Source organism: Oncorhynchus mykiss, chromosome 8, assembly GCF_013265735.2.
Source record: "Oncorhynchus mykiss isolate Arlee chromosome 8, USDA_OmykA_1.1, whole genome shotgun sequence".
NCBI lineage: Eukaryota > Metazoa > Chordata > Actinopteri > Salmoniformes > Salmonidae > Oncorhynchus > Oncorhynchus mykiss.
This window is the reverse complement of record NC_048572.1, coordinates 32,121,290-32,148,169: the sequence shown is the minus strand read 5'-3', so window position 1 is coordinate 32,148,169 and position 26,880 is coordinate 32,121,290. Positions and strand designations below refer to the sequence as shown.

Sequence of the window (26,880 nt, the reverse complement as noted above, 5' to 3'; positions counted from 1 at the left end):
TATCCACGATAAGTGTCCTTTTTCTCTCTCTCTCTCCTCCCCACCCCTCTTAATTTGTTGTGTATAAGCTGCCATATTTTGTCAGTCCACTAGCGACCTTTCTTCTCATGTATTATGTGTGTATGTTATCCTGTTTTCTACATTTTAATTAGCTAGTAAATAAATAATCAAACAAATTGGTGTGGTACTGAATCATGAGTAAAGTCCGGGTTTTTGCAGATGCATGAGGTTACGAATTAGGATATAATTATAGGTAATGATTATAGATGAAATAGGTAAAGACCTTATAGAGTTTAATTCGGGAGATGGTAACTCTCTAAACAACTTCTTCCGTGGTGCCCCAAATCCTAATGAGTTAATTGTTACATGATTAATTTAATCGGGTAACAATTAAACATAGTTAGTGGATTAAATAAGTAACAGTCATCAGATTAATGAATGTAAAGTCATGACAGCTGTCTGTACCTCTCTGTTAGGGGAGCAGATGGAGCTTAGCCTGTGAAAGGTCTGTTGTTGCCACTTGTGTATTTTCATTAACCTCCATCACTTCCTCCTTATGGCAGAATTTATGATTCATGTTCATTAGCCTATTTGTGTTATTCCCTTAGCCTCTTAGCATGGCTCCATCAACACATAAAAAGTTACTGAAATTGCATTGTTATTCTACATAGAATGACTTGTATGTTGATATGTTGATATTGTAACTCCACCCCTTATGTATTGCCTTAGAGGCAGATAGGAGCTGTTGTCTTCTGGGAACTATAGTAGCTATTACTGTATGTTCTCCCGTCGGGACATGCAGTCAATTTGAAGTTGGGGCGACATAAAGAACACCTCTGACCCAGTTGGGGTGACTGGGCCCAATGGCCCTGTCTAGTGTTGAGGTGGAGCTACGAGGGGTGTCAGAACCTTGAGGGAGGTATGGCCTTCTGATCTCAGTGCCGACTCCAGAGTCTGTGGAAGTAGTATCTAACTTCCCTCCCTCAAACCCAGTGCAGAGTAGGCCTACCACATAGCCCCTGGGGAGGAAGTGGCAGAAGATGATGCCATAGCTGGAGACTAGAATAGAAGTGGCCTGGAGGGTGGCGCTCTGTTCATGCCTGAAGATATAGATGGGAATGAAACACACCCACACAAAGAGGTACATTAGTATGCTAAAGCTAATGTAGCCTGTTTAGCTGAACTTGGTGGGACTTTCCTGCATTCGAAGGTCAAGAGGAAGCGGACCAAGGCAAGCAGGGCTTTGTAGGTCCCCCTAATACCCTGACCTATGAACTTGGATCTGCATACTCTGTGGGGATGTTGTGTTGCCTACCTTGGGAGAGTCAACAATCAGAAAGAGGGTGCAAATTACCCCCTGGACAGCAGTGACTAGGGATGATTACTGGAGGCTTGTAATGAAGGCGCTCCTGTTTCTCTTGATCGAAGGCAAGAAAGGCCAGAAACGTGCGGAAGGCCTTGACTAGAACGCAGGAGACACACAGTGTGAAGCCCAAGCCTTACACAGAGGCTCGGTTTGCCTATGAATCAAATAACGCTCGCAAAACTTACTGATAGCCCAGCCGATAACTTCAGCTCTTTTCATGGGCAGATATTCTTTGTGCACTAAGAAAATAATAAAGATGATAAACAGTAGCACCACCTCAAACATTTGCCGAAGACACCAGGGCAATGGGATGACCGTCGTTCCACCTGGCTTCCAATGGGTCCACTCCTTAAGGGACCAAGTGCCATTTGGACACTTGAAACAGTCGTGCTGATCTATGAGAAGCAGGGAAACATGGTAAGATATTATACTTGCCACTGTTGGGATACATTTTCATATTCAGGTGTGAAGTGCAACAAAGAGATATGAGATTAGGCAACGTACAGGCAAATAATATAACAGGTTTAATCGAAGCATTGGAGCAATAAAGTACATAGGACAAAATGAATTCAAGAAGAAACGTCTTGACGTAAGACTTACGCCTGCTGTCAGTGAAGGTCCCTTATCATATGGGGTGCAGTTGTAGCAGCAGGACACATTGAAAACTTTCTTCACAAAACTGGCAAAAATGTGGAAAATGTGGAATAGTATTTTCTGTTTGAACTTTAAAAAAATTCACCTGATATGTGGTCACTCCCCCTTACTTTGAATGTTCTCCATCTTTTCCCCACATTATCAATTCATAACCACCCTGCATCCCACTGCTGGTTTGCTTCTGAAGCTAAGCAGCGTTGGTCCTGGTCAGTCCCTCGATGGGAGACCAGATGCTACTGGAAGTGGTGTTGGAGGGCCAGTAGAGGCACTCTTTCCTCTGGTATATCCCAATGCCCCAGGGCAGGGCACTGACACTGCCCTGTGTAGGGTGCCGTCTTTTGGATGGGATGTTAAATGGGCGTCCTGACTCTCTGAGGTCATTAAAGATCCCATGGCACTTATCGTAAGAGTAGGGGTGTTAACTTCCGTGTCCTGGCTAAATTCACAAGCTGTCTTTCATACCATCATGGTCACCTAATCATCCCCAACTTACAATTGGCTCATTCATCCCCCTCCTCTCCCCTGTAACTATTCCCCAGGTCGTTGCTGTATAGGAGAATGTGTTCTCAGTCAACTTACCTGGTAAAAAATAAATAAAATAACCATCCACAGTAGCCTAGTGGTTAGAGCATTGGGCAAGTAACTGAAAGGTTGCTAGATTGAATCCCTCAGCTGGCAAGGTAAACATCTGTTGTTCTGCTTCTGAGCAGTTAACCCACTGTTCCCTGGGCGCTGAAGATGTTGATTAAGACAGTCGCCAGCACCTATCTGATTCAGAGGTGTCGGGTTAAATGTGCAAGGCACATTTCAGTTGAAGGCATTCAGTTGTACAACTGACTAGGTATCATTGTCGAAGGTGTACCCTGTGAGAAAGACCTGATCGTGATGGAGAGCCATGTGAGTGAGAGAGCAGCACTCACAGAGAAGGGCACAATACAGCACTCTGGGCCAAGGGCACTGGCTGCAAAAGGCATACATCTTTTTTTTTATGGTGCATTACGGCCACACAAAGGGGATACCGCCATGAAATTTGAGACATCATCAAGTGCTTGTCAAATTGTGAACGAGAGACTGATGAAGTGTGTACAGCCTGTCCACAAAGCAAAGCAGATCTCATGTCTTTCAAGCGACTTTTTTCCAAATCATCATTTAGAGTCGCATCAATGCAGCCTTACAAAGTGTTAAAAATCAAAACGCATAGCCAAGTGTTTGTAGAACGACTAAAGTTACATTAATAACTCTAAATTAAGCATATAGGGGTACCTATTTCGTTGTTAACTGTTCAACACATAATCACTCCCTAAAATCGTTTAGATAAAAAAACCTTTCTATTTTATTCAGCTTTGTTCAATTCTATTCTTCATACTATAAAAGAATATTCAATAATGCCACGGAATTCTAAGCAAGTCTGCTAAATGAACTATTGTAGCCCACAGCCATTTGGCATAGCCAGATCAGGACCTAACATAAAGACAACTAAGAGTATGCTATTCTGTTCTCCTAAAATAGACTACATTTTATTCATGTCATGCTTCTTTAGACCTGTCTAAAATAAATAATGGATTTATTGTGAAGGTGTAGGCTATATTATATGGATTTATTGTGAAGGTGTAGGCTATATTACATGGATTTATTGTGAAGGTGTAGGCTATATTACATGGATTTATTGTGAAGGTATAGGTTATATTACATGGATTTATTGTGAAGGTGTAGGCTATATTACATGGAGTTATTGTGAAGGTGTAGGCTATATTACATGGATTTATTGTGAAGGTGTAGGCTATATTACATGGATTTATTGTGAAGGTGTAGGCTATATTACATGGATTTATTGTGAAGGTGTAGGCTATATTACATGGATTTATTGTGAAGGTGTAGGCTATATTACATGGATTTATTGTGAAGGTGTAGGCTATATTACATGGATTTATTGTGAAGGTGTAGGCTATATTACATGGATTTATTGTGAAGGTGTAGGCTATATTACATGGATTTATTGTGAAGGTGTAGGCTATATTACATGGATTTATTAGAATTTTTTAAATGTACATGTTCCAAAGGTCTGCATCATGTTATGTGCATGTTTGTGATTGTTTTTCAGCATACAAATACACGGAATGGAGCTAAACACAAGCAAAATCCTAGAGGAAAACCTGGTTCAGTCTGATTTCCACCAGATCTATGATCAACAACCAATCTGACAGAGTTTGAAGAAATGTATAAAGAATAATACAATAATTGGCAAATGTTGCACATTCCAGGTGTAGAAAGCTCTTAGAGACTTACCCAGAAAGAGTCACAGCAGTAATCGCTGCCAAAGGTGCTTCTACAAAGTATTGACTCAGTGGTGTGAGATACTTCTGTATTTCATTTTCAATCAATTAGCAAACATTTCTAAATCCCTTTTCCCCCCGCACTTTGTCATTATGGGGTATTGTGTGTAGATGGGTGAGAGGGAAAAAAAACTTTCTCCATTTTGAATTCAGTCTGTAACACAACAAAAGGTGTAATAAGTGAAGGGGTGTAAATACTTCCTTGTTACAGTATGTCCTGAACAATGTTGTGTGAAGTATACTTAATCTAGAGGCGAAAGAAACGCACACCAATTTAGGCGATCACTTGAAAAATTAAAGGAGATACACTGATCTTTATAGGAAACCTACTGATCATAACAGTTTGTTGAGGGATAATAATTGTCACCCGCTTCCCTTGAAAAACAGTTTGCCCTGCAGCCAATTCTGTCGAATCAAAAGAATTTGCAAAAAACAATCAGATTTCGACAGATATGGCTGAGACACAAAGAAAATTCAAGGAGAGGGGGTTCAAAAATGGTCAGATCAGGTCACTGCCATTGAGAAAATTCAAAACAAACCGAGACATGATCTTTTTCAAGGACAGTCTCGCAAAAAGAAGCATTCTTGCGTTCTAACTACCCGCTATTCAAAGTGCTCTGAACAAATTATGGGAATCGTTCACAAACATTGGCACATTCTAAACTCCGATGACAGTATCGGTAATGTGTTTTCGGGCCCTCCCTTGGTCGTATTCTCGTGGTGCAGAAATCTCCGAGATTAATTGGTAAACTCTGATTTACCACCCCAAGATATCTCTGCACAACTTCTATTTGCGTCCCTACTGGATGGAAACTACAAGTTGTGCTCAATGCAATGGCACTTATAAATGTAGATCCTTTAAACGCCCTCAAACAGGGAAACAGACCCCAATCAAATGTATCAATGTAATCACATGCTCCACTAAGGCAGTTATTTATCTTATAACTTGTCCTTGTGGTAAAAAATTGTGGGTAAAACAAAGTGTGAATTAAAAGCATGAATCTCGGGGGCATCGTAGCACCATTTTAACGAAGTACGCTGAGAGTCGGGAAGTAAGTTCAGGGAGTGAATACATTTAATCAATAAATGATCATAAGAAACACAAACAGCGCACCGACATTTAACAGGAACATAAATAATAACGTCTGGGGAAGGAACCAAAGGGCGTGACAGATATAGGGAAGGTAATCAAGGAGGTGATGGAGTCCAGGTGAGTGTCATGAGGTGCTGGTGCGCGTGATGATGGTGACAGGTGTGCGGGATAATGAGCAGCCTGATGACGGAGAAGGAGCACACGTGACAGTACCCCCTCCCCGATACGCGGCTCCAGCCGCAGGACCTCGACCAAAGGGACGATCCGGGGATCAGGAGCGACTGGTCACCTCTGCTGAGGTGTCAAGCCGGCTCATGCTGCTCTGTCTACTAGAGATGAATGTACTTTGGTGCGATAAGTGCAAATCAATCCCAGAACAACAGCTTATGAAGATGCTGGAGGAAACAGGTACAAAAGTATCTATATCCACAATAAAAAGAGTCCTATATCGACATAACCTGAAAGGCCGCTCAGCAAGGAAGAAGCCACTGTTCCAAAACCGACATAAAAAAGCCAGACTTCGGTTTGCAACTGCACATGGGGACAAAGATTGTACTTTTTAGAGAAATGTCTTCTGGTCTGACTCAGTTACACCAGCTCTGTCAGGAGGAATGGGCCAAAATTCACCCAACTTATTGTGGGAAGCTTGTGGAAGGCTACCAGAAACGTTTGACCCAAGTTAAACAATTTAAAGGCAATGCTACCAAATACTAATTGAGTGTATGTAAACTTCTGACCCACTGGGAATGTGATGAAAGAACTAAAAGCTGAAATAAATAATTCCCTCTACTCTTATTCTGATATGTCACATTCTCAAAATAAAGTGTTGATCCTAACTGACCTAAGACAGGGGATTTTTACTAGGTTTAAATGTCAGGAATTGTGAAAAACTGAGTTTAAATGTATTTGGCTAAAGTGTATGTAAACTTCTGACTTCAACTGTAAATACCAACTCTACATTTGAAAATGCAAAAAAAAAACTCTACATACACTAACTCTATTAAAACACGGCAAACCAGACTCAATATCTAATCACTCTGTCAAAACACTAGCAAATTTCTATCCAAGAGGAACAAATAGTATTTTGAAAGTCGTTGTGCTATGATTGACTAACAGTTTATAGCATTACAAAACTGCATTACTTTTCATGTCTCAGTTCTACCTGCTTACAATAGGCAATACGAAACCCATTGTTTTTTATAAATGTTCCTTTTACTGTAAACCACTCTACATTTTTTTGGTTAAGTGTCAAATGTGTGCATTTTTGGCAACATGCTATCTAAAGGTGAATGAGTCATCTTTACTTTATAGAATGTACAGTAGAAACAAATAGTGACAGAATTGCTGCAGTAAAAGCTTTATTAGCAACAAGAAATTGCTGCCAGTGATCAACAAAACCTCCAACATACATGGCCTTTGGTTCAACAACACATCCAACATACATGGCCTTTGGTTCAACAACACATCCAACATACATGGCCTTTGGTTCAACAACACACCTAACATGCATGGCCTTTGGTTCAACAACACATCCAACATACATGGCCTTTGGTTCAACAACACACCCAACATGCATGGCCTTTGGTTCAACAACACATCCAACATACATGGCCTTTGGTTCAACAACACATCCAACTTACATGGCCTTTGGTTCCAAATGTGTAAAAATAAAACAATTACAGTAAAAAAGGCACAGAAGGGATCAAACACTAAAATGCCCGTCCTGTTCTAATCTATTCCATCTTCAGCATTTGGCCACATATTCTCGTCCACGTCACATCTTATGTCGTCTCTCGCCATGCGCCTTGGATAGAAACGCTTGGCCTGCCTTATCCACCCCTGGCAGTCTTCAGCTGAGATGTCTCTGCAGCTGGCATCTGTTGCATCCAGGAGGGACATTTGGTCATGTGACCAATGATCATACACTTTCCACCTCCAGACAGAAAAACATTCCTCAATGGGGTTAAGGAAAGGTAAGTAGGGGGGAGGAAAGGGGAGTAGGGGGTAGGAAAGGGGAGTACTTGTGGAATGCTACATTGTCCCATGCAATCACAAATGTCCTCATGTTGCCTCCCAGCTGTTCCCTTTCTGCTTCTGGCACCAGTTGTTGGTGGAGGTCATCTAAAAAAAAAAAAAGAAGTCGCTCAGTATTGTAGGAACCAATCTGGCATTTCTGCAGGACCAAACCAGCACTCCAGATTGCAGCACACATTATGATATTTGCTCCTCTCTGACCCAGCACGTCAACAGTGGCCCTTTTCCCGATTACGTTTCTTCCCCGCCGATGTCTTTTTGCCAGGTTAAACCCTGCCTCGTCTACATCAATGATTTAATATGGGGTCTGATTAGCTTCCAACTCCATGACTCTCTGAAAGAAGTCAAACACAGTATGTGTAAATGCTTTTCAGTATATCCTACTGAATGTACTGTAACCCATGTTTACATGTAGAGTAGCATAGTGGAAAACTCACTGTAGAACAAGACATAATGGATAGACCATACCTGGACGTATTGGTCCCGGAGATCCTTGACCCGCTCACTGTTCCTTTCAAAAAGAACTGTGTACAACTGTTTCATTCAATCTGTGTTTGGTCAGAGTCCGAGCCAATGGTAGTCAGGCTGATGCTTTCCACGTTGTGAAGTACCAGGTTGTCCTCTACAATTCGGGTCTGATTTTTTCTCAGTTTTATTGCATTGTCAGCAATGACCAATCCTACAATGGCATGCTCTTGGTCTTCACTGAGGAGCTTTCCTCTTCCCTGAGAGGGAGGAAGATGTCGCGTCCTTTAGAGGAACAAAAATACTACATATGTATTGGGACTGGTGGCCTACAGTTACTGTGGGACATAGCAACAGTAATGATAGAAGAAGCCCTTGTGAAATGCATTACTTGCCTGTTGGTTTGCTGAAAATTACAGATAATGGAAGCCATGGTTGACCGTCTGAGATTAGGCTGGACTCTTTCACCAGCCTCTCTCAGTGATAGACCATGGTTTATCACATGGTCTATGATGGTGGCTCTTATTTCATCAGTGACAACAGCTCTTACTCGCCTTTGAACACCACCACACATTCTTACTCCTTTCCCCCTACCTCTCCTTCTTCATTGTCCTGGTCCAACTACTCCTCTGCCTGGTTCAGCTACTCCTCTGCCTGGTCCAGCTACTCCTCTCCCTGGTCCAACTACTCCTCTGCCTGGTCCAGCTACTCCTCTGCCTGGTCCAGCTACTCCTCTGCCTGGTCCAGCTACTCCTCTGCCTGGTCCAGCTACTCCTCTGCCTGATCCAGCTACTCCTCTGCCTGATCCAGCTACTCCTCTGCCTGATCCAACTACTCCTCTGCCTGGTCCAGCTACACCTCTGCCTGGTCCAGCTACACCTCTGCCTGGTCCAGCTACACCTCTGCCTGGTCCAGCTACACCTCTGCCTGGTCCAGCTACACCTCTGCCTGGTCCAGCTACACCTCTGCCTGGTCCAGCTACACCTCTGCCTGGTCCAGCTACACCTCTGCCTGGTCCAGCTACTCCTCTGCCCGGTCCAGCTACTCCTCTGCCCGGTCCAGCTACTCCTCTGCCTGGTCCAGCTACTCCTCTGCCTGGTCCAGCTACTCCTCTGCCTGGTCCAACTACTCCTCTGCCTGGTCCAACTACTCCTCTGCCTGGTCCAACTACTCCTCTGCCTGGTCCAACTACTCCTCTGCCTGGTCCAACTACTCCTCTGCCTGGTCCAACTACTCCTCTGCCTGTTCCAGCTATTCCTCTCCCTTGTCCAACTACTCCTCTGCCTGTTCCAACTACTCCTCTCCCTTGACCAGACATAATTTTTTCTCTCTCTGCTCCTCTGTGTTGTTCTGTATCCACATTAAACAAAATAAGTCCAAAGAGTCCCCTTTTTACTGTGTATGTCCATGCAATTGAAAGAACTTCAACACCTCCTTCAATATCTCCGATTGAGATTGGAATCAGCTGTGGTTGGTCTATTTTACACAATTTACAGTAAATCAGCTATTTCTCAATCTGTTCATTCAAAAAAAATGCTTCTCAGCTATTTCAATATAGCTTTTGAGCTGCTGTTACAGAAGTAGAGGCTTTATACTATATTTAAGGTTTTGAACATTAGGTCTTCATTTCTGGCATGCTGTGTGCAAGCATTTGTAAATAAGACAAGAAAGATCCATCATTTTGGAATTGGGTGAGCTTGTATGTAAATAAAATGTAAGCATTTTAGAAACGTGTTAATTGACTGGATATTCTGTGAAAACAACATAAATTGTGTTAATGGTGTATGGTCCACAACAGACGGATGTTGTGATAGTTGTGTTGAGAGTTTTGAAAATGTGACTATAGATTGGGCTAAAGGATGTTAGTGAATGTAAAGGCACTCATTTAAAATGGCTGTTTTTTCAGTAAATGTTGATCAATGTTGCCATCAAAAGGTTGTATGAACCTCTACAGGTGTATTCTTCAACAAAGATTCTTCACGTCTTTAAAGTGTACACGTGGCGCCACCTGGTGGTCTAGATTGACATTTTCCCTGTTTGTAATAAAATGTTGCCACTGTCAGTAGTTTCCTCAGTAGACAAGGCCACATAAAGTAAGTATGGGAGAGTGGGGTAAGTTAAGGCACCACATAACTTGAGCCACCCCTTGTTTTTAGGCTACCATACACAAAATGAATAATTTGACCAAATAGTTAGGAAGATGTCATAATTTCATGGAGTCTGTAATAGAAGAAACCAAATGGAAAAAGTGGTTAAGTATAAAAAACTGGTTTTCACCAAGTCAAATTCATTTCTTGTGTTAGAGGTTCCAGTATCTAAACCAAAATAGATTATTTTAAGATTGTTCTATACATCAATTGGTGTCTCTAGCTTCAACATGAGGTTGTAAACCTAACATGAAGTGCATCCTTGTACCTGTGTGGGCTAATATAGTAATAATGTTCTCCTTGGGGTAAGTGTTTGTTAGGCATTAAGCCTGTGTTAAAAGATGCAACGATTAAAACACTAAAAAGTGATTGTGATTGTGTGGAATGGTGTTTGGAAAATAAAGATAGACATGGTTTTAAAAAGATAGCGGTAATATTTAATTCAGTACAGAAATTAGTAGGCGGCTCGACTTACCCTGTCCCTCGGCTCAACTTGTGCCAAGAGAACACTTTTTTTTGGACAAGCTATGTTCTCAAAAAAGCAATGTTTACATGAATTCTGATTATTTCCAGGGATACACAACATCCTGAAATGTATGTAGATATATTTGTTAGAAAGAATACAATATGTCCCTCGAAGGAGTGATGTTACATGTAAAATGTTTTATCTAAACTTACCCCACTCTCCCTTAAGTAGCCTTGGCCAGAAAGGCTCATAGGAGCAGGAGCCCATCTCCTGTTTCTGTAGCGTGGCAGCTTGATGTACAAGTACACGCCCTGGACAAGACAGTAGGCTATCGCATGGCCTTACCTCCAATCCATCTCCTTGATGCTGAGTGCCGAGCAGAGATGCATCAGGTACCATTTTTTAGTCTTTGGTATGACTCGGCTGGGGAACAAACTCCCCGACCTTTCAATCTCAAGGTGAACCCTCTAACCACTGAGTTGGCGAGGCTACATGGTACCACCTAATTGCTATTGTCCACCTGCAAAAGAGGTTTCTAACCTCAATGGTCTTTTCTGGGTTACATAAAGGTTATTTATAAAAAAGGTTTAAGTCTGGTGACAGAGCTGACCATTGCAAAATGTTGATTTTGTGGTCATAGGACCGGTTCCAATCCAAGTGCCAATGCTGTCTATTAAACTCTAGGCGGTGCTATTGTCAGGTGACATGAGCTTTTGGCCACGCACACCAGTGGTGGGTTTGGCGTCGAAAAACAGAAGCATGTGCAGAAAAGTAACTCATGCCTACGGTAACATATGGTGGTTGCATATTTGATGGTAAGCAAAATAGTCCCATAACCTGGTCCTGTGGCCCTTGTTAAGGTCAACAGCATCATGAGCTTTACCAAGTACCAGGACATTTTAGCCCGAAACCTGGTTGCCTCTGCCAGGGTGCCAATACATTTGACATATCTTTTTTTTTAGATTTATTCTATTACTTGTTAAACAAAATCTCTTTCTGGAGCAATTGTATTAATAACATATAACCTCAGCAGCAGGAGCAGGTGAATGCAAGGCTGAGAGATTTACCAGTTAAAGGAAACCGTGAAGCATTTTCCTATCAGAGTTGTGTTTCCATCAAATTGACTTGTTGCAGATACAAGTCTGTTCTTAAATACATAGAGTACTGATGTTTTTTTGTCACTTAAAATGTTGTGTAGGCATTGCGGATGCGCCACTCTGATATTGGCATGTGCGCTCTAGCCAACAGCTTGCAGATACAGTGCAGCTATAGCATAATACATGATGAGATTATTACGGACAAAAGTGCAAGATTATTTTTTATCAATCATCATGTCACCAGAATAAGACCCTCGATATTTATTGAAAGAAGCGTCAACCTCATCACTGTGCACTTTTACTACTCTCTTTTACTACTCTGTTTTTCAGCCCTAACTCTGTTAGGGCTGGAAAATGCCAGGGTACCAGTTGATGAAATTGCAAACTGGTGTGTGTTTGGCATACCAACTACTGACATACTGTCTTTGTTTGACTTACCTGTATAGGTTCAGCTAGGTTGTTTAATGTTCTTCTTCAATAAGATCATTCTGATATGTAAAAAATCTATCAGATAGACCTACTAGCCTGACATATAGGCTTAGCCAGCTAGTTGGCTAGCTGCTAGCTAGTAGCCTACGCCAAATCAATTCAGACCTGCTACCTATTTCATCTCAACTATATCAGACACATCTGAAACACAATGTAAAATATACCAGAATAAACCGCTAGCTATCTGCAGTAGCCTAGGTTTGTTTGCATACACTTCTTATGACTGGCAGAAAACAAACCTACACTACTGCAAGCAGCTGTGTTGTCCAAAAAATTATGTATGAAATAAATAACACAAGAACAGGGCTACAGTGCATTCGGAAAGTATTTAGACCCCTTCACATTTTCCACATTTTGTTACATTACAGCCTAATTCCAAAATGTATTAATTAGTTTTTTTCCCTTATCAATATACATAATTTGCTGGTGTGGTCCAAGTATGGGTTTAAGGATTAAAAAAAAAATCTAGCTGAAAGTGTCTCTTTTCCAAGCTTAAAAGGATAAACATTCACATGCAACACCATATTTTACTAGTTTCGGAAGTGTTTGCACATATGCCAAGAGCGTACTTGGCATACGACACCGAGTACCAAGTGTGGAATGTTAGCTTAAAACAGGTCTGGATTTCAGGCTTTACACAGGTATTCAAATTCATTTCACAAAGGTTTTGTGCTTACCAGCTATTAGGTGATATCAGATGTGTTTGTAGATCTTCTTGGCAGTCATTCTCCATATGCTTAGAGATTGAAGGTTCTTCCAGGTCAGGTAAGGGCAAAATGAATGCTCATTGGTTGTGGCTAAGACCTTGCCCCTCCCCTAATTTCCTTTGAAGCGTAATGAGAAGGCTTCCTGTTTCTGTAAGAGGGTCTGTCGGAGGTTTCTTCCTTTTCAAACTTAAACAATAGCTATATCTTTTGAAGATAATTTGATACAGCTTCTCAGTGTTTCAAATGTATTTACTTGAACAGATTACTACCAAAGTGACAGTTACAAAACTCATACAGCTGCACAGTTCTCACTGGGAGTGTGTTTGAATTAACCCGCAAAGCAAGAATAATCACCAAGCAACTCTGAATACTCTGTGACAAGAACAACCTGTTGACTGGTGAGTCGTTATCTTTCTCTCTTTAATTATATAACTCATTAAACTACAGACTTAAACTTAGACCAAGGTTTGCTATGCAAACATGGTTTCTTAGTTTCATATGTCTGTTGTAAACAGGAAGGGAGAGGATCCTCTTTGAGGTTCATGTCAGAGTGAGTGCAGTTTTGAGTGAAAGTAAAATAATCCAAAACACGTATGGTCGTTTACTGTATTGGCTAACCCTCAGGTCGAGTCTGGTTTAATGTTTTTACACAAAAGAGCACAGCATAAGGCAACACAAAGTAGAACGGCAGGTTAGTACTATTAGTTAAGCAAAATTGTAAACATTAAAGCACACCTCACCCACCATTGTAAAAATCCCATTAACTTGTGTTGTACTGAGAACAAAAGTTAACAATTAACTTGGACACAAAACTGAGGTGGTGGGTATGTAGTGAAAGAGTGAGCCATGAGCACATTTCCTTATTGTTTACACCCCAGTTATTGGGTTCATAGGTGGTTGTCTTTCTGATACAGAGGGAAATTATGGATAAAAGCAGAATAGGTACTTTTGAAGCTAGTCTGACTAGTTGGTTCAACTTCGCTGATGTGTAAAAGGATGTGGTTTACAGTTCTGGGCTTTCTGCCTTTGTTGCATTTGCTATGTTCTCATACTTCCTGTACACAAAACAGGTTGTTAATACATAAAACAAGATTGATCTGACTTAAAATAATAACTTCTCTGTTTTTTGCAGGACCAAAAATGTCTTCTGGATTGGAACGTGTCATCCTGTTCTCGATTCTTGGTCTAGGAGAATTTCTGATGCTGTTTTTAATGTACCATAAATCAGTTCCATCTCAGATCTGCCCCCCCGAGCCTGCTTTGCCAGGTCCTTACTCAAAGCGACCTGAGAACAGGTCCTTGTCTAAGCAGCCAGAGCCAGAAAAGCCCATCATGCTGTTGTGGTTCTGGCCTGAAAACCGCAGGTTTGATTTTAGCGATTGTGCCACTTTCTTCAACATTGATGGCTGCCACCTGACAGATGACAGGTCTCTGTACAACAAGGCAGATGGTGTGCTCATCTTTCACAAATCCATCAAACGCGATTTATCCAACTTGCCTCCATCACCTCGACCACCATTCCAGAAGTGGATTTGGTATCACGTAGAATCACCTACAAACACAATTAGGATACCTGGTCTAGATAACCTTTTCAATTTGACCTTGAGTTATAGGGAAGACGCAGACATCCCTGTTCGTTGGCGTTTGACTGCAAGGAAAAGCCAGGGTGAAGACTTTGTGTTGCCAAAGAAGGATAAATTAGTTTGCTGGATTGTGAGTAATAAAGACCCTGCAACTGGAACAGGGGTACGGAATAACTATTACGGAGAACTTGCCAAACATATTAAAGTGGAACTCTTTGGCAAGGCCTTTGCTAGATTCTTGAAATATGAGGACTACTACTCAACACTCTCCAGCTGTAAGTTCTACCTCTCCTTTGAGAACTCGGTCCACAAAGACTACATCACAGAGAAGCTAAACGGACCACTTGCAGCAGGAACAGTGCCAGTAGTATTGGGCCCACCGAGACAGAACTATGAAGACTTTGTCCCAGGAGATTCCTTCATCCATATTAATGACTTTCCCGATGCAAAAGCCCTGGCGGAATTCCTCCTCAAGTTGGACAAGGATGATGAGGCATATCTGCGCTACTTTCAGTGGCGTAGAAACCTTTCTGCTCAGCAACATCTGGTTCAACTGAGTCAAGAGTTCATCCAAGCTATTTGTTATGGATGTGACCATGTAGGACAACACAAAGAATACCGGGTTGTTCACGACCTTTACAAGTGGTATTTTGTGTAATTAGTCACTTATGATGAGCTTTTATCATAATTTGCATGTCTATTATCTTCAATATACCAAAAAGGTATCTTGATTTATTCCACAGCACATAGGGAGTGCATACACCGCATCGAATGTGTGTTTTAGTGACCAGCCGCAGATGGGTGTCTGCCAACATTTTCGCGAGATTCTACATGTAGAATCACTTTACACTCTGTTTGTACATTACGGCTGGTTCTCTGTTCAGAGGTGTTAAGTACTCTCGGCCGACAGACACTACCGGTGTCTCCGTGCCTTTATACTCACATTTGTCTATGAAAACTTGGTATTGGTAGACTGGCCTAATATACACTGCTCAAAAAAATAAAGGGAACACTAAAATAACACATCCTAGATATGAATTAATGAAATATTCATATTAAATACTTGTTTCTTTACATAGTTGAATGTGCTGACAACAAAATCACACAAAAATTATCAACGGAAATCAAATTTATCAACCCATGGAGGTCTGGATTTGGAGTCACACTCAAAATTAAAGTGGAAAACCACACTACAGGCTGATCCAACTTTGATGTAATGTCCTTAAAACAAGTCAAAATGAGGCTCAGTAGTGTGTGTGGCCTCCACGTGCCTGTATGACCTCCCTACAATGCCTGGGCATGCTCCTGATGAGGTGGCGGATGGTCTCCTGAGGAATCTCCTCCCAGACCTGAACTAAAGCATCCGCCAACTCCTGGACAGTCTGTGGTGCAACAGGGCGTTGGTGGATGGAGCGAGACATGATGTCCCAGATGTGCTCAATTGGATTCAGGTCTGGGGAACGGGCGGGCCAGTCCATAGCATCAATGCCTTCCTCTTGCACGAACTGCTGACACACTCCAGCCACATGAGGTCTAGCATCGTCTTGCATTAGGAGGAACCCAGGGCCAACCGCACCAGCATATGGTCTCACAAGGGGTCTGAGGATCTCATCTCGGTACCTAATGGCATTCAGGCTACCTCTGGTGAGCACATGGCCACCCCACACCATGACTGACCCACCGCCAAACCGGTCATGCTGGAGGATGTTACAGGCAGCGGAACGTTCTCCACAGCGTCACCAGACTCTGTCACGTCTGTCACATGTGCTCAGTGTGAATCTGCTTTCATCTGTGAAGAGCACAGGGCGCCAGTGGCAAATTTGCCAATCTTGGTGTTCTCTGGCAAATGCAGAACGCACGGTGTTGGGCTGTAAGCACAACCCCCACCTGTGGACGTCGGACCCTCATACCACACTCATGGAGTCTGTTTCTGACCGTTTGAGCAGACACATGCACATTTGTGGCCTGCTGGAGGTCATTTTGCAGGGCTCTGGCAGTGCTCCTCCTGCTCCTCCTTGCACAAAGGCGGAGGTAGCGGTCCTGCTGCTGGGTTGTTGCCCTCCTACGGCCTCCTCCATGTCTCCTGATGTACTGGCCTGTCTCCTGGAGCATATTCTACATATGTAAACAGTTTTCTCATTCTTAAAACTAAAATTACATTTAATCTTTTCACAAATAGTTTCATATTTAAACATTTAAATTGCACAACAATTCCATGTGAATATGATAACTAGAATGTGTAGACTTTCCAAGACACAATTTATGTCGTCCTATCATCAGCAATAATGTCTCAGACGACAACTGATCTGACATCATATTCTTTAAGTACCAACGGATACTTTCAACTGATTGGATTACCTAAATATTGTTCCGTTCACAACCTTTTGATGTTACCATACTCTCTATATGTTAACTTCTTGACGCTACCCATCCCTTAAGCGATATAATTGTCATCAGAAACCGCTGAATAGCATAGCGCCACAGTCAAATAATATGACAAAAATATGACAAATATTCACGAAATCACAAGTGCAATATTGCAAAACACAGCTTAGCCTTTTGTTAATCCACTTGTCGTCTCAGATTTTGAAATTATGCTTTACAGCGAAAGCAATCCAAGCGTTTGTGTAAGTTTATCGATCGCATGACAAAACATTAAGTACACCTAGTATCAGGTAGCTTGGTCACGAAAATCAAAAAAGCAATCGAATTAATCGTTTACCTTTGATGATCTTCGGGTGTTTTCACTCACGAGACTCCCAGTTACACAACAAATGTTCCTTTTGTTCCATAAAGATGATTTTATATCCAAAATAACTCTGTTTGTTTGTCACATTATGTTCAGAAATCCATAGGAAAGAGCGGTCACGACAACGCAGACAAAAATTCCAAATAATATCCATAATGTCCACAGAAACATGTCAAATGTTTTTTATAATCAATCCTCAGGTTGTTTTTAAAATATATATTCGATAATATATCAAACGGGAGTGTAGGTTTTTCAATAGGAAAGGGAGAAACAATGGCCGCTTTACTCTGTTGCGCAAAACTCACTCTGAGAGCCCCCACCTACCACTTACGCAATGTGATCTTTCTCGCTCATTTTTCAAAATAAAAGCCTGAAACTATGTCTAAAGACTGGTGACACCTTAGAGAAGCCATATAAAAAGGAATCTGGTTGATATCCCTTTAAATGGAGGATAGGCATGCATAGGAACAGAGAGGTTTCAAAACTTCCTGATTGGATTTTCCTCAGGTTTTTGCCTGCAATATCAGTTCTGTTACACTCACAGACAATATTTTGACAGTTTTGGAAACTTCAGAGTGTTTTCTATCCTAATCTGACAATTATATGCATATTCTAGTTTCTGGGGCTGAGAAATAGGCAGTTTCAAATGGGTACGTTTTTTGGGAGCTAAAGGCAGCTCCTGCCTTTAGCTCGGTGCGTATGTTACCTGTAATCCATGGCTTCTGGTTGGGATATGTACGTTCGGTCACTGTAGGGACGACGTCGTCGATGCACTTATTGATGAAGCCGGTGACTGAGGTGGTATACTCAATGCCATTGGATGAATCCTGAAACATATTCCAGTCTGTGCTAGCAAAACAGTCCTGTAGTGTAGCATTCATGTCATCTGACCACTTCTGGTACTTCCTGCTTTCGTTTTTGCTTGTAAGCAGGAATCAAGAGGATAGAATCATGGTCAGATTTGCCCTATGGAGGGCGAGGGAGAGCTTTGTGTTCATCTCTGTGTGTGGAGTAAAGGTGGTCTAGAGTTTTTTTCCTCTGGTTGCACATGTGACATGCTGGTAGAAATGAGGTGAAATGGATTTAAGTTTGCCTGCATTAAAGTCCCCTGCCAATAGGTGCATCGCTTCTGGATGAGCATTTCCTTGTTTACTTATGTCTTTATACAGTTCGTTGAGTGCGGTCTTAGTGCCAGCATCGGATTGTTGTGGTAAATAGATGTCTACGAATAATATAGATGAGAACTCTCTTGGTATGTAGTGTGGTCTACAACTTATCATGAGGTATGCTACCTCATGCAAGCAATACCTTGAGACTTCTTTAAGTTACCCAACCCCTCTTCCCAATCTGCTTATCAGTGGGCTAAGCAGTATGAGACCCAGTATGTCCCGTCTGTCATTCCTGACAGCCATCACTAAATCGTGGCCGATGATCGACAACAACAAAAGCGCTTCATCAGTGTAGTGACTGAGCAAGTATTGAGCGTAGGCTTAGTGGTCATGTACGATAATGTACAGCAATGCCTCTTGAGGGAGATTAGGATCTCTTGCTCACATCCTCCTCCCAGTAAAAAGTCTCCATTATCCACATCCTGTGAAGAAATGGACTCAGAGCTCAAACGCCTTCTCTCATACACAGATGTCAGATGGCTAGATAGCTTGCCAGAGCGTTTGAGTTAAGAGAGCCGCTGCAGAGATTTCTTTCAGAAAAAAAGTCACCACTGGCAGCACATTTCAATGACAAGGAATGGGTCGCAAAACTCACTTACCTTTGCGACATATTCAACCTGCTCAATGAACTCAATCTGTCACTTCAGGGGTGAATGAGAGCTGTCTTTAAGTTGGCAGATAAAGTGGCTGCATTCAAAGCCAAACTGGAACTGTGGGGACGGCGAGTGGACAGGGGCATATTTGACATGTTCCAAACATTAGCAGGGATTTTGGGAGATACCGGTCCGTCTTTCTCCCAGCTGGTGCACGATCACCTAGCTTCGCTGTCAACAGAGTTCGAGCGTTACTTCCCAACCGCCAAAGACCCACGAAGTGCGAAGGAATGGATCCGCGACCCATTTGTGAATATCCCAGGTGAATCGTCCATGTCTGTGCAGGAAGAAGATCAACTCCTTGATGTTGTAAATGACAGTGGCCTTAAAAGTATGTTTGAGATAACTTAATCTCTGCCGACCTGGATTAAAATCAAGGCTGAATATCCTGAGAGAGCCACAAAAGCACTGAAAACATTGCTTCCATTGCCAACACCCTATCTCTGCGAAGCAGGGTTTTCCGCAATGACACCAACAAAAACGAAATTACGGAGTAGACTGGACATAAGGAACATGTCACTGTCTCCCATCACTCCTAGATGGGACTGTCTTGTTGCCGGGAAACAAGCTCAGGGCTCCCATTGATTCAGTGACATGGTGAGTTGCAATGTTTTTATAATATGATCAATAGAGAAAAATATGCCCTTTATGTTTTTATAATATCATCACGTTAGACCTACTTAAACTAAAATGTTATGAAAAAGCAGCTATACTAAACTTATAGGCCTAATCGATATTGTAGTGTTCCCCCGTTTAAAAACACTCTTACATATCTGTCTAGGTTGGAACTGTTGCTCTTAAAATACAATAAATCATTTTCATTCCGAACTGGAATAAACTGATTGATCACGTCACACAGATGAATAACAGAACACACACACAGGCTTTTTCATAGTGCAACCCTAAGTAACAGTACAGATGAAAAATGATCAGGCCTACTGTACATCTTACTGTATAAATTATTGTTGAAAGAAAGTCTAGGTTGGAACTGTTGCTGTTGAATTACAATACATATTTTTTATTCTGAACTGGAAAACTGATTGATCACATCACACAGATGTAGACCAGAACACACACACACATACACACATACACACACACACACACACACACACACACACGCACACACACACACACACACACACACACACAGTCCTAATGAGAGGTGTGTGGCTGGTTAAAGTTTTCACCAAGCATGTCTATTCTGGGCTCAGTGTCTGACAGTACAACACCCAGGTCATACTCAGCATTGACACTGTTTCTGTACTTGTTTTGTAACTATGTCAGAGTTGAGAACCCTGACTCGCATAGGTATGTGGTGCCAAACTGGATCAGAACATCTACTGCTTCCTCAGTCAGCCAGGAGACCACTTCCTGCTGTAGAGGAGCAACCCAGAACTGTGTGTGTGTTTGCCTCAAAAAGCATCTTGCTTAAATTATGTTATTCCAGTTCAGAGTATTTTAACAGCAACAGTTCCAACCTAGACTAGTTTTCAACAGTCATTTCTACAGTAAGGTGTACAGTAGGCCTGATCTTTAAAAAAAAAAATCTTCATCTGTGCTGTTTCTAAGGGTTGCACTAAGCTAGGTAGTTTGCTTTGGTTAATGTTAATTATTATCTGTGTATAAGGCCAAGGGATTGTTTGAAAGAGAAATTCACATCTACTACTATGAGAGTTAGTACACCCTTATTTCTGCTCATCACCCGTTATAAAATGACAACAATGCCCTGCTAGCTGACTTCCTTTTCCACTGTCGAAGCACTGTTTCCTGGAGCATTCTGCCCTGTTCTGAAAGAACTCCCTGGGTTTACGATCATCCTGTGGATGTTTGGCCAGGATGTGTCGTTTTATTAATTTGTTCGTTTTGAAGGACTCATTACTAAGCACTTCCCCGCACAAAACACATTGTGGGCGCTCCTCGTTTTTTCTCAAAGTTTGTATGAAAGAGAGAGAAACTCATCGCTGTATTTGCGTTTCATGACAACTGAGTTCAGTCAGAACTTGTGGCTAGCATGAATCCATTTGATGACAGCAGTGAGTGATGGCGAGTTGAAATGACAAGTCAATGTGTGTCGCAGAGTGATCTTCAAGAAAACTGCAGAAAAATATCCGGTAAACCGCGAAGCACACTGACATCTGCTGCTAAGCAGAGAGCGCACCGAACAGAGAGCGCAGTTGCACTTGGCCAAATCAATTCCAGTAATTCATGAAATAATTATCAAGTTACTCTGACAGGTCGCGACCCACGTTGATACCCATACTTTAGAAAAATAAAAAGCTAAAGTTTATGCAAGCAAGCAGCAGGGAATTATCAATGTTTTCAGTCGCAATTGAGCTTTTACTAAATATAATCCTTCCATGATACTGATAAAATGAAACGTGGTTTGTTCTAATGTAACTTCAAGATGCTAGCGTAAGAGCTATCAACTATGGTTGATCGTAAGAGCTATGAACTATGGTTCAGCAAATTGTCTGCATTCAGCTAACAGCTAGCACGTCGCGTTGTTATTGTGAGGACGCAGAAATTATTTCGATTAGTTGGTTAGCGAACGTTTCCTACCTGTGTATTGTAGCTATATTATGCAATTAATGACACTGTATAATAAGGTTACTGAACTTCTATATTCATCTATTGATCATGAAGCATGTTGTTAGTTAGCTAGCTGTGTATTGTCTGCTAATGTAATGTGTACGGACACGAAAATAAACCCAGTCTGCACATGCTTGTGAATTGTTTGGTTGCATTATTCAGGAGTGTAGTATGTCTTACAAGTTGGTTGCATTGTTGAATAATTTGTAGCTATGCTTTAATGTGTAATACAAGTGGCTATTGTGATATTTACGTTAAATATGGCTTCGGAATAGAGGTTGACTCACTGGAGTGATGTGATGTGTCCCATCTTGATTTTTTTTTTCTCCCATCACTGTCTCCATCCCGCAACAGTTATATAAATAACCCGATACCTTTCCTGTCCTGTTACGAAAGATCATTACCGTCCTGTGTTCATTTTAACACCATGAAATCAGAAATAACTTATTCCGTTAGCTGCGTGTCTGTCTGCCCCACCTCCCTGCACTCTGCTGCGTGTGAGTTTCCATAGCAACATACTTATTTTGGGCTGGGTGAGACGAGAGGAGAGCGAGAGAGAACTGTCAGCTGTTAGCTAGCTACTTTTCGTTGCCTGCTCATCTGATAAATGCCTATTATCATTTTTAAAATAGTGATTGAAGACTGATGAATGTGTGTTACACAATTAGAAATTAGGGTTCTTCAAGGGTTCTTTGTTAAGGTTGATGGTTCTTTGTGGAACCATAATGACTAAAAGAACTTGGAGCCCCTCAAGGTGTGGTGACTCATTAGCATATTTTGGGGCGTGGTTTACACACCTCTTTTTGTGCAACTATGAGTGACATTCCATTTGAACTAATCTGTTGTGTTTCGCTCTTAGTTAAATATGAATATGGCCAGTTACAGTGTATTGTGGAAGACTCGCTTGTGTTATTTGAGAACAGTTGACTAAATTAGTGGTTCTCAATTCTCACCTCAGGGACCCCCTGCTATTCTAGAGCTAGTACACCTGATTCAATTTGACTATGAACACAAACATAACACATATGGAATTAAAAAAATATAATATGGCTAAACAGAATAATAAATACCAGTTTGGTTGTTAAAAATGACCAAACTCTGCCTTGGTGTCCGCCATTGCCCAGATTGCTCATTTATACGGTTACCACAGTTTCCCTGTGGGTTTGAGCCTTTGGCTGCCATGGTTCGTTGATGAGGCGACACGGGAATGCGCATTATCAAGTCACAGCAGGTGCCCTGTTGTTTTGGACTTGCTGTTCCTTGAACGAGTTCTGACTTTTCAGGCTCGCAAAGTAAGTATTGTTCTTGGAACTGTGGGGTCTATGGACTTTGGCAGCATTTTGTCCGGGTTACCAGAGTTTGCCTGTAGGTTTGAGACTTGGGCTGCTATGACAGCGCTCGTGTACATCGTTTTTAGGTTACTGCAGGTTCCCTGTGGGTTTGAGCCTCGGGCTGCCGTAGTTCATCGACTCTGGTTGATGCTATGCAGTGTGTGTGTGTGCTTTACCAAGTCACTACATGTGTTCTGTGGTTTTGGACTGGCGGTTCCTTGTACGAGTTCTGCCATTTCAGACTTGGAAGGTAAGTATTGTTCTTGGAACCATGGGGTCTATGGACGTTGGTTGCAGTTGGGGTTTAGCTGAAGATCGGTACTGAATTGAGGAAATGGATGCAAGCCCAGAAATTATAGGCAGGAAGGATGTGGCTTCAGAGGGTGGACTCGGCATCCATTATCTCATTGTGCGTGAATCGAATTGGTCGTTGACTCCCATGCTATGTTATACCTCATTCCCTTCTTCGGGGAACAGTATATAGCTCTTGTAATAGCCTATGAGTAGGCTACTCAAAAGGCAGAGACCCTCAAATTCTGCTAATTATATCAAAAGGCCACATTGATCATTTACAAAGTCTTGAAATATCGAAAGGAGTACAAGGAAAAATGTTGATATAATAAATATGAATGTTAAAATATTAGTGGTGGGCTTCAATTGCCTATCGATAGTTTGATTGATATCAATATCGTTTAATATCGATATAAGCAAAGCATTGTGATACCGGTTTACCCTTCCTGTCACTATTATTGTAAAAAGACATTACAGGCTCTCAACTTCAGGACTTAATCTACAAAGCAAGCTAAACTCAGCAAAATAGAAATGTCCTCTCACTGTCAACTGCGTTTATTTTCGGCAAACTTAACATGTGTAAATATTTGTATGAACAAGTTCCACAGACGTGACTAACAGAAATGGAATAATGTGTCCCTGAACAAAGGGGGAGGGTCAAAATCAAAAGTATCAGTCAGTATTTGGTGTGGCCACCAGTTGCATTAAGTACTGCAGTGCATCTCCTCCTCATGGACTGCACCAGATATGTCAGTTCTTGCTGTGAGATGTTACCCCACTCTTCCAAGGCACCTGCAAGTTTCCGGACATTTCTGGGGGGAATGGCCCTAGCCCGCACCCTCCGATCCAACAGATCCCAGACGTGCTCAATGGGATTGAGATCCGGGCTCTTCACTGGCCATGGCAGAACACTGACATTCCTGTCTTACAGGAAATCACGCACAGAACGAGCAGTATGGCTGGTGGCATTGTCATGCTGGAGGGTCATGTCAGGATGAGCCTGCAGGAAGGGTACCACATGAGGGAAGAGGATGTCTTGCCTGTAACGCACAGCGTTGAGATTGCCTGCAATGACAACAAGCTCAATCCGATGATGCTGTGACACACCGCCCCAGACCATGACGGACCCTCCACCTCCAAATCGATCCCGCTCCATAGTACAAGCCTCGGTGTAACGCTCATTTCTTCGACGATAAACGCGAATCCGACCATCACCCCAGGTGAGACAAAACCGCGACTTGTCAGTGAAGAGCACTTTTTGCCAGTCCTGTCTGGTCCAGCGACAGTGGGTTTGTGCCCATAGGTGACATTGTTGCTGGTGATGTCTGGTGAGGACCTGCCTTACAACAGACCTACAAGCCCTCAGTCCAGCCTGTCTCATCCTTTTGCGGACAGTCTGAGCACTGATGGTTGGATTTTGCATTCCTGGTGTAACTCAGGCAGTTATTGTTGCAATCCTGTACCTGTCCCGCAGGTGTGATGTTCGGATGTACCGATCCTGTGCAGGTGTTGTTAGACGTGGTCTGCCACTGCAAGGACAATCAGCTGTCTGTCCTGTCTCCCTGTAGCACTGTCTTAGGCATCTCAAAGTATGGACATTGCAATTTATTGCCCTGGCCACATCTGCCGTCCTCATGCCTCCTATCAGCATGCCTAAGGCACGTTCACGCAGATGAGCAGGGACCCTGGGCATCTTTCTTTTGGTGTTTTTCACAGTCAGTAGAAAGGCCTCTTTATAGTGCCCTACGTTTTCATAACTGTGACCTTAATTGCCTACCGTATGTAAGCTGTTAGTGTCTTAACGACCGTTCCACAGGTGCATGTTCATTAATTGTTTATGCTTCATTGAACAAGCATGGGAAACAGTGTTTAAACCCTTTACAATGAAGATCTGTGAAGTTATTTGGATTTTTACAAGTTATCTTTGAAAGACAGGGTCCTGAAAAAGTTCATATGCTTGCTGAGTTCATATGCTTCTTTCTTGCATAGAGTACCTCCTTTGGCAAAAGCAATACAACATGTAATTCAACATAAGACCACTGGATGATGTCCTTAGCAAAGCTATAATGACAGAATTAGCTGAATCAGTCAATATGTTTTGTAGGCTATATGGCTTTGAATAAAACCGGCATAATAACATGGTAAGAGGTGGTGGGCACCAATATTGATAGTTCCATTTGATATCAATATGAGCAAGGCATGTCCTTCTTGTTGCCTCCCAGAACATTCACACCTGTCCCAATCAGCAATCAGTTGTCTAGACTTTACGGACCTGTGGAAGTGAACATTCACACAGTTACAATGCTCGTTTTGAAATAAAACTGATATGTGTCAATATTGTATCAAAGAATGTAGCTGATATTGATATATATAGATGAATTGTCAAGACAAAGCATAAATACATATAACATGGAAAAAAAAGTCACTACAGTAATAAAATATAGCAAGAACATTTTCAGTGAGACCGGAAAGCATTCCCTAATGTTCTTCCCGTTGGGACACTATTGGTGAACTGACAGATGCAGAAATTGTTCACACTCCCCTCAGACAGTTCAAAAGGGAACAAAAAAGGCAATCCTAGTCATAACAACAAAATTACAAGCAACAACATAACAAAACAAAAAGGAATGTATTGGAGTGGAGACATGAGAAGCTAGGTTGACCCCAACATATCCCTTCTGTATGTCAATATTGTTTACAGAGTCCTGTGCAGAAAAAAAACACCTTAGTACAAGCTCACAACCCTAATCCAGACAAAATTACAGAAGCTCAAACCGAGAACATATGCTATTTGTTGAGTTCAATTGACCCAAAATATCAAGGCAAGGTGTATCACCAGTTGCCTTGACATGAGAAGAATTAGCCGTCAGTTATAGTTATATTGCCATCTAGTGGGACAGCAAATATGTGCCCTGTGGCATATTAAATAATTCCTGAACCAGCATCTCTTAAAAATGTGAGGCCACTGAGATAGCACAAAAATAGCACATGAATTCACTCCTTCACTGGATTGTTCTATGGCTTGAAATACAGTATTATTCAACAGCTCTCTCCAGTCATCTGTTTGTGCTAGTCACTGGGATGAGAGACCTTTACTTACTCCTTTAACATTTGACACCAGACCCCCCTCCCCCTTGTTTCTTGGAGGTTCCCTCATCATATGGGAACACAGCTATTAGCTATCACTCACTCCACAAATATCTGGTGCAAAGAGAGGTGTTATGTTCTTCCCAGTGTTCTAGCTAGCTACTGTAGGTTGATGGTCATAAGAGTGACCAAACATTTTTCATCATATGCCCTGAAATGTCCCTGGTTTTTAATAAATGTGTTACATTTCTGATACATTCTTGATGCCCTATGCAAAGTGGGTAGGCTACAGCAGTCATGTACACAGAAGGCATATCCTGATTTTATCTAGTGGAACATAAACCTGGGATATGGATTTTTTTTTACCCAGAAGCAACCACTTTGTTGACCAGTCAAAAATGTGATGGAATGACTCAAAGCGTCCTCAAATTATATATCATGTTTGTATGTATGGACCTATTGAAAAGATATTCAACTTGGAGGGGGGCAGTCCCGGTCAAGGTGCTTACTGTAGGTAAGTTCAATGAGCTAATATTAGCGTTAGGGTCACTTTCATCTTTCGTTCATAGACATC

General features: G+C 41.9%; 1 protein-coding gene and 1 long non-coding RNA gene across 2 annotated transcripts; one reads left to right on the top strand and one right to left on the bottom strand.

The window, feature by feature from the left end:
• Positions 1-6,787: 6,787 nt before the first annotated feature.
• On the bottom strand, positions 6,788-12,974 carry LOC118965508. Its single transcript, XR_005052855.1, has 2 exons — positions 12,822-12,974; positions 6,788-7,567 (listed from the first exon to the last, which is right to left on the bottom strand). It is a non-coding gene; the product is annotated as an uncharacterized LOC118965508 (long non-coding RNA).
• Position 12,975: 1 nt separating this feature from the next.
• On the top strand, positions 12,976-15,487 carry LOC110529796 (4-galactosyl-N-acetylglucosaminide 3-alpha-L-fucosyltransferase 9). The gene is made up of 2 exons (XM_021612332.2): positions 12,976-13,249; positions 13,984-15,487. Exon 2 carries the CDS (start codon positions 13,992-13,994, stop codon positions 15,090-15,092), a length of 1,101 nt encoding a protein of 366 aa, XP_021468007.2. The 5' UTR covers positions 12,976-13,249; positions 13,984-13,991; the 3' UTR covers positions 15,093-15,487.
• Positions 15,488-26,880: the final 11,393 nt, after the last annotated feature.